Raw genomic sequence first — 8,868 nt, 5'->3', positions numbered from 1 at the left:
CACTCAATAATTTCTTTCTCATTTCATGATTCTATTTATTTTCACTGGCAGAACAACAGTTCTTTCAATCGCACAGACCAAAGGAAAAATACAATAGAATATGTCTTGGCAATATTTTTGGAAAGCAAATTTTTCTTATCAAAGCACAAGAAAACAAGCCATCTTAAAGCTATTTTACTTTTGTTAGGTGTGTTTATTCTCAGTCGTTCCTTACCAATCTCTGCCTGGATTTTCCAGTCAAGTAAAGTTTGAACTCAGTACAGAAATTAACTTTGTTTCATCCTGCGCGACAATTTGGATGCCCTGTGAATTCAAACATTGTTTGTTGCGTCAACCTTGAGCTCTGAATAAACATCAATAACCCGAAGTATTGCTTTAGCAAACTTTGCATAAGTTCTGAAGAGACAGAGAATGAAAACTGGAAAATGGAAGTTAAGCAGCTCTACGCTGGTGCTGAGATGTCGTTTTCAATATTACTAGAAAGTTAAGACACTTCTGTTCTTGGAAGTCAACTAATTTTGTTAGTACATCATCACAATGTATATCAATAATTTTCTTTACATATTAAAGCCTGTATTCTTTTATTCCATATTCCATTTATTGCTATTAATCCGCATTTAAAGATCAAATCCAATGTCACAATCGTCCGGACCATTGCCATCTTAAGAGATACAATGATATCTTCAGATATTCTGTTTATCGTGAAAACGGGAATCCTTTTGTAACAAGAATTATGCAAGAAAAACATTCCACGGATTTCTAAGCTGTCAATTGAAAACTTCAAGAAACCGTGCAACAACTAAATAGCTTTAGAAGATAACTACTAGTTATGGTATTTCTAAATTAGACGAATACACGTATTATAAATTTACATTTTTACAAGTATTTACAATTGCTTTCACCTACACGCATTGTTGAGCTCAAATGATGACCAGGGCCAAAGCCAGGATTCATTCAGGAAAAGGGGGGGGGGGGGTGATCGCGCTCACGTAAACGGGCACTTTCGTAGATTCATCATACTTTTATTTCACTTCCACGATAGTTCAGCTTTAGGATTTATTTATATGTAGATACAAAGCCAAATTCAAGCAGCAACTGAGAAACAGTTTGACTTAAAAATTTTCCTCCATCATCAACTGCAGCAACGTTATACATTCTTTCTTAAAAGAACCTGTAAACTGAATTGCGGGCTTGTTGTTGATTGTCCTTAAATTATTAAAGTGTAGGCAATGCAATCAGTAGGTATTGTGCTCAAGGAGCGTGTTCAGGCCCCATTTGCCAGCAATGTAAGTGAGCCATCCTTTATTTACAGGCAGGTTTTTAAATTTATTGAAAAAGCTCCTCTAGATAGCGAAAAAATCCTCCTTTTTGAGATGGACTTTTTAAAAGGGGATGGAATTTTAACAATTTTCAGCCTCAACTTGGTCTTAATTTTTTCTGAAATTCTAACCAATCTTGAGGCTGGTGCTCCAATGAAATTGATCTTATAAGAGTGTAATTGTTTTCTATGTTTCGTTACGATACTTAAAAGATATTAGATTTTTAAACACTTTGAGAAGTTTCTAACGACTGCTCAATCATATTGAATCCTTAATACCAAAAAAGTTTCCAAGAATAATTATTATTGTTCATCAGCTACGCTTTGAGTGAACTTCCATGTTTCTTTTTTACACGCTTTGTTCGGTTTAAGCAAGTTATAGTTTCAGAGTACGTATTCGAATCAGACCGAATACAAAGTTTTGTTTGGTTGTCACATCTTGGTCTCTTTTGTAGGAGTTACTGAGGAATCTTCTATTCGCTTGCATATTTTACTTCTTATATGATAGCAGACGGCGTGTATGCTGCCAAAAGCAATGTAAATAAACAGACCCTGGAATGTGACAACAATAACATAGATGTACCGGACCACAATGTTGGAGATGATTCCGTCAACGAATGCCATCAGCCAAGCGACTCCCAATATGACAGACATTTTCAAAGCCACCAGCGTAAGGACGACATTCTTCCTGTTTGTGCCGTTGGTTATGTGTTGTGTCGCTTTTTTCCGCTGGTGCAGGTCTCTTATCGTGAAAACAAGCAGTCCAATATTGATGGACAGTATTATGGCAACAGGCACTACGAACGCAAATAAATTTGTCCAGAACCCAACTATGAAGCATCTTTCGTTAGCACCATATTGTGTGATGGTCCCGTTAGGAATATCAAGCAAGAGACATACCAGAAGAGCAATTGTTGGCACCAAAAACGATACTCCGCAGTACGCTTTGAATCTCACCATTTTTGCTGCATGTGAAACCAAACGGATTTGATGGAACCCAATGAAGTACTCGTAGGCCAGTGAAGACATCCAAAAAAACGAAGCAAGAAGGAACCAGTGCAGGAAAGCTCCAGCAATGATGCAAAAGGTTTTTATTTCACTGAAATAGGGTATGATGATTTGGAATACGCTGGCACAGGTTAGACAGACTGATAGGCAAATTGTGGTTTTCCCTGGAACGGTACGGTGCTTCTGCAGGGCGATGTAAGTTAAGATAAGAAGAATGAGACAAAGCAAAGACGTGATATTCCCTGCCAAACTTATTTTCATCAACATGTCTTTAGATTTTTCTCGGCCAATAATAAACATTTCCAAACCACTTCTGCTCTCATTTCCACTCATGTTTCCTTCCACAGTTCTGCTTCCGCTTAAACGTGGTGTTACAGCTAGGCAAATGTTGCCATCATGATATATGCCTCCCATTTGCTTACATCTCCTAAGGAGCAAAATGAGCTCATTATGCAATTATCCAAATGTATCGAGACATATTTCAATATTGATTTCTCTGTCGAAAATGTAAAAGTGAAGCGCGAAACGTGACTGTTGAAAACTAGGATTTTTGTAGTTCGCTTTCTTACTGGCCTAGAATTTAGAATTCGATCAATCATATCTTTAATTTGAAGACAGTCGTGCTTAATTTCGCAGCGAATTCGCAGCGAAATCGCTGATGAAGGCATCAAGACATGCGCAGTTTTCATTTCGCACCGAACTTCAGTTCTACTTTTTCTCGGCGAAATATTTTGCAGCACCTAATAACCAGTCAAAGCATGGTAAATTTCCTTGATTTGTAATAAAACAATCTTGGAATATTCGCCATGCGTGCAGTTCTGAATAATTTCGCAGCGAATTCACAGGCTCATGGAAATCAAAGATAATTTCGAAGCGAATTCGGTGCGAGATTCGCCTCGTGGAAATCAGCCTTTAGTGAAACCTAACATTACCATTGCCACGTGATCGAATCTGGTTGTTTTTTGCAAATTGCAGCATAGCAGATAATTAATGAGTGATAAGATGAAGTTTTTCTATCGACACGAGTCAGGTCATTACTCTTAATTTGCAAATCTAGATAAAAGACGCCTTGCTTGGCTTTATTTCTTTTATAGTTTCAATACTTTTCATGTTTGTGCTGCATAGAACGTTTAGTTACTTTTTGTCTTTATGTTTCTGTTTTTCCGACTTGAAGAATAATGAATGTTTTATGTCTCTGTTATATAATTCAAACTCGTCTTTATGATGATGTGCAGTATTTAGCCCATGTCAGAACTTATGATCTTCATAACATTAATTAACGTTTAGAATTAACGTTTTTTATACTGTGCAAGCAAAAAGAGGGTAGCAAAAATATTGGTTGTGTAGTGTTGTAAGAGAAAAAGCTCACGTTCGGCTTCAACGCAAAATGAATTCTATTATAATCTGAAGATGCTGTAGCATTACTACTTCACTGAATACTGTCTTGGGAAGCCATGGAAGTATTTTTAAATAAGTTAGAAAACTGTTGGACAAGGCGTCACGTGTGCCATAGAAAGCTATCGAGTTAGTCTCACAGAATTATACCCCGCCATATTGGACAAAATTATATTATAAAGATATATGATGTGATTGTAAATATATTGTTTAAATCCTCTATGCAAAGTAATTTCTTATCAGAGTTTCCAATTTTGGAATTGTCTTCCTCTTGAATTGCGTCATACAAAAAATAAACAAACATTTAATAAGGACCTAAAAATATATCTCAGAAAAATTTTTAGGCCTCATTTTATGATCATCTTTTGAATTGAATTTCCTTACAAATTGATCATTCTTTTTTATTTCATTTCTTTCTTATCTTTACTTTATTTCTACTTTCTTTGACAAAGTTGTTCTGTTTCTTTATCTATTCTTGCTGTCATTGATATAACTTTATAATGTGTTTTCTTTAAATTTGATTATTTAAATATATATGTACACTGTAACTTTCAGAATCGAAAAATGGGCACGTAGCTCGAAAGCTCTTCAGAGTTATTCGTACGTGTCTTTCAGTATGTCATTTTTTCTCACTGACAGTTTCATGTAAAATCTGCATGATAATCTTTTACTCTTTTTGTTTGTTTTTTCGTATCACTCGTAATTATTTAAAATATACTGATAATAAAAAATGTTGAAGATAAAGTTGAAGTTTATTGCTACTTCGGTTTAAACTTTTGTCATTAGGGTGTATAAGCCTCGTGAGCTTAAAATGTGTGTACATTCGTTGTAAATTCCTTCAATTAAATCTTAGTAATTTTTTGTTTGGGTTGTTGATGATTTGCACGAAATTTATTAGCGTTTATTTAGACGGCACGAAAAAATATTTAGGGTTGACGACTTGAAAAGTCATTAAGAAATGTGAACTGGAGTCTGTTTTTTTAAATGTGTTCTTTAAAACAGATGTTGTTGAAAACATACCATAAGCTAAATCAAACCACGTTCCACGTTCAAAAAGAAGTTAAAGGAATTCCTGCAAAATTAGCATCCTTTCCCGAAGCACGATTCCTAGGAAGACCAGCATTATATATAAATTAATCTTCACTTTTTCTTTTTTAACTTAGTAGCTGATAGGGTTTCTGTGTATAAATATAATAAAATGAAATGAAATGAATGAACTAGCATATCAACATTCCATTTATATTTCTAGTCCACTTCCATCATAAAAATGTCACCTACCTTTGCAGCTGTGTCTTGCCTGTTTTCGCTTCTTAAGACTTTACTGCTGATTGCATTTGCATTCACACACATTTATGTGTTTATGAATTGTAACCTTTTTCTTAAAATTTTAAACATGTAGATGTGTCTGCTTAATCCCATAGCCTTAACCGGATTATGGAAAACGCGACAGCTTTGAGAAATTCGCTCAAAATGTGTTCAAAAAAACATGATGCGGAGTTTTGTTTCGTTTACGCTATCCGTTACAAAGAATGCCTACGTTTCTCACCTTTCGTTGTAGAGCATTGCAGCCCTGGCTACGATCTTCACTGCGACCATTACATACAGCGCTGGGATCCCTTTCGGTAGAAGCCTTTTTTTCGTTTGAGTTGCATTCATTTTTGGGGGTTCACATATTGCTTGTTGTGACGAGAATGTTTCAAATTGCTTCTGCCAATTCCCACTGTAGCATGATGAGTTTGGTGTGATGCTTTCGGGTTGACATTGATCAAATGCTTTGATAAACCTTGAAAACGCTCGAGCACAAATAACTTTTTCGCTGTCATCAGACTGACTCATGATCTGTGCTGCAAGATTCAAAAATTCTGGATATCGAGAAGCGATGTTTCTCTCCACATCGCTTGAACTATCATTTATGGCTTGTCTGAGATTATCGACCAGCACTTTTCTATCCATCTGCTTCGAAGTTGTTGAATTCAATTTGTCGAAAGAAATCTGGCTGGTCAGCATACTGCTTTTGGTGAGCAGAAAGGCAATAGGAAAAATCACGTAAAACATCTTTCTCGCACATGTCTTCATTTTGAATTCTGTTTCTAACAAACACCAGAAACACTAGTCGTGATATTTAATTACTTTCAGCGTCGCGGGAAACACGTTGCATTGTGGTCCATGTTTAGTTGCATGATTGCTAAATACATGATACTCTCGCCAAAATGTAGCCTTACTCCAGACTTCCTCGTGTTTGATCTCTGTTGTTTTTGTTCTAAGTATGCCAAAAACGTAGCTCGATCATGGATTTTTCTGACAGAAAATAAACTTCATGTGATACATCTGCTATTGCTGAAAATTTTCCCAGCAATTCACGATCAACATGAACGCGTACTCTCTTCTCTGACTGCGAACCCTCTATCTGCAATTATACTTTTAATAGTGATATTTCTAATTAAGCTCACCACTAATTGTACCATTTGGCAGCATGTTACAGCCTGATAATAGCCATGTTTTTAGAATTCGTCATTCACGCAGAAGAATAAACGAATTCCATAGATGCCTGATCGCAGAAACACTTAAGTACATACACCACTTTGCACGCCCATGTCAGCTACCGTATTTCCTCTAAGGAACGCCACAACGTTTATTACAAACTCCAAATTTTGGATGCAGCGTTCAATAGGGGGCGGCTTTTATGAGAGGGTGGCGTTCAATACAAAATGAAATGTTTTTCAAATTAAAAAAATGACAAGATAAGTGCGATAAAAAATGATAAAAACAGACTCTAAACATTTTTTTCCTACAAACATGCAATAAAGATTGTGTGAAGAATTTTTTAAAGTTCACAAAAGATGTCTTCACTTTATGGAAATGTCAAGGTATCCCTGTCTCCGTCTCTATGAGGGCAGTTCAATGGAGGGCGGCATTCATTAGAGGAAATACCGTAGTTATTTTATCGCATGCGAAACTCCCATGACATGGGTTACTATTCTGAAAAGGACTGTTATTTTTAGTTGAAAAGTGTTTTCAATTGAAACGGTATACTATATCAAGATTGAAACGGTCCCGCCCAAAAATCACCTATTTTCATCAAAAAGTGCAGTGATAAATTTTCAGTGATAAAATTAGGTATGATCCAAGATGTTATCTTGTCGGAAAATCGTGGGCGTGAGCCCCCCAAATGAAAGCCTGAATTTTTGTCACTGGTTCCTTTGAACTTTCTTGCTCTTCTATGAACTACAAATTTCTTTTGCCGAACATTTACGAAATTTCTGATGAATTGCCGATTGGTCAATGAAAGGGGACACGTGCCCCCTACCTCCCAGCCCCGAAGTCCCTGATTGTGTTCTGTTATTGTTGCTGTGATGGACTAGGCACACATGTCTTCTTTCGAATCGCTTCTAAAAAGGTTCATAAAAGTTTGCATTATACATCGCGTTAATCTGCAATTGTCTGCTTATTATTTGATTCTTTCTTGTGATTCCAGGGGCTAAAACATTTAGAGGGAGAGTACTCCAATATTGATCTGGCCAGCATTCCAACTCCAGCCATCTCATTAGGGCTTTTTTACAGACTCTCAAAAGAGGGAGGTGACAATTCCCTCTCCAATCCCAGTGACTTTCCTCTGCTTTATAAACTAGGTATTGCCCTTCTCTTTATATAAATAAAAGCTTGCCCCCGCAGCTAATTACCCTTCAAATAGGGTGTGTTCTTCCCTCTTGCGCAAAGAAATTCACTCTTGCCAATAGCGCACAAAATTTCAATGAAACCAAAAGGATTTCAAGGGACTTTCTGGCAAAATGGAGGATTCCTACCAAAAGTGTACAAGATTTTGATAGAGTGTTTTGGCCCTTGCCTTAAAGCAACATTTTTATAAAGCCTCGGGTCACTAGCTTTTTGACCCGCCGAAGTCACCCTACGCTTTATTACCCTGATTGGCCTGCTTTTTACACCTACAACAAGCGAGTTTATGTAGACCTTCATAAGTTTACAAGAGAGTTTAGTTACAATGCAAAATCACTATTGTATTTGCCTGGCTCATACGTTTTAGAATCAGGATCAATTTTACTGTGGCTTCACGGGGAAACAGTCCATGCGTATCTGGCAATATCGCAGTCGATTTGCAACAGATTCAACTGATTTTGCAAATTTAGGGGTACTTTTGATTTCCAGGTTCTGAAAATAGAATTCTTATGATATCACTGCGCGTTGGCTCTGCACAGGCGCAGTTTGTTAAAGAGCGCCAAAATTCAATCATTACATCGTTGTTTTCCTGGGCTGGTTTCGTTCGTTTCAACAATCGCGTTTGCTTACAATCAGTTACACTTTAATTATGGACAATATAACGAAATATAACGAATTCTGTGCGAAAGAAGATGCATAAAGCAGCAATTAAGAGCCTGTAGCTCAGAGTAGCTACAAGAAAGCGCAGGGGGGGGGGGGGATTTAGGCCACGGCCTTAATAGGGGATGCGACGCTCGTCCTGAAGGACCGTGATGACAGTGACAATATCCTAAAGAGAAAATAGAAAGAGAAAGCAGTGATTGCCTTTCGTTTTTTTTGGATCGAAATGTCATGAAACTGTGCAGCCTTCAGCGCGAACTTCTAACCAGTCCTTTTTCGATTTGCGCGTGAAAATATTGGGTGAAATGTTCGATCGTTCGACCAACATCATTGGGTCACATTCCAACATAAAGGAAAAATGTTGGATGAAATGTTAGATTGTTTGATTAGGGCTTTAAACTTCATATTCTTAGTTTTAAACTATAGATCTGCTTGCCTAAATGACTCTTATTTTCATCCAACATAATATATAACCTTTGCAAAACTATGTAGCTTTGTAAATAAGAAAAGAATTGTTTTCCAGGAAGAAAGAAGCTGAGCGACTAATTGATCAAAAATTTGAAAAAGATATTTAATACTAAACTAACTAAATGAGAAAATTAAACATATCTACTGAAATCACGCTTTGAAAATGTTTCAGCTACAATAATTGTTCATTACGAAATGCAATGCTTATTTATATTTCTAAAAGCTTTGTTGGTGTTAACTTCACCACGTTATCTAATTGCTATCAAATGTTGCTATTAGCCCTCAAATCACTTCCTATCTTAGAAATCTATACTAAGGCATCCAAAGCTCCATATAGCGTCGCTAAG

The 8,868-nt window shown here is 36.6% G+C and overlaps 1 protein-coding gene across 1 annotated transcript; it reads right to left on the bottom strand.

The window, feature by feature from the left end:
* Positions 1 to 1,047: 1,047 nt before the first annotated feature.
* Positions 1,048 to 6,233, bottom strand: LOC135684517 (uncharacterized). The gene is made up of 2 exons (XM_065200104.2): positions 5,268 to 6,233; positions 1,048 to 2,753 (listed from the first exon to the last, which is right to left on the bottom strand). The coding sequence occupies exons 1-2, from the start codon at positions 5,795 to 5,797 to the stop codon at positions 1,751 to 1,753; spliced, it is 1,533 nt and encodes a 510-aa protein (XP_065056176.2). The 5' UTR covers positions 5,798 to 6,233; the 3' UTR covers positions 1,048 to 1,750.
* Positions 6,234 to 8,868: the final 2,635 nt, after the last annotated feature.

Source organism: Rhopilema esculentum, chromosome 21 (assembly GCF_057945365.1).
Source record: "Rhopilema esculentum isolate cy_ngs chromosome 21, ASM5794536v1, whole genome shotgun sequence".
Lineage (NCBI taxonomy): Eukaryota > Metazoa > Cnidaria > Scyphozoa > Rhizostomeae > Rhizostomatidae > Rhopilema > Rhopilema esculentum.
Note: the sequence above shows the minus strand (reverse complement) of the source record. Positions and strands in the feature narration are given on the sequence as shown.

What these genes read in the sequence shown, in the direction of transcription:
- LOC135684517 (XM_065200104.2), bottom strand. Translation starts at nt 5,797, where the DNA reads ATGAAGACATGTGCGAGAAAGATGTTTTACGTGATTTTTCCTATTGCC. An exon ending in GCAATGCTCTACAACGAAAG is followed by an intron (nt 2,754 to 5,267) that starts GTGAGAAACGTA and finishes TTTGCTCCTTAG; the next exon opens with GAGATGTAAGCAAATGGGAG.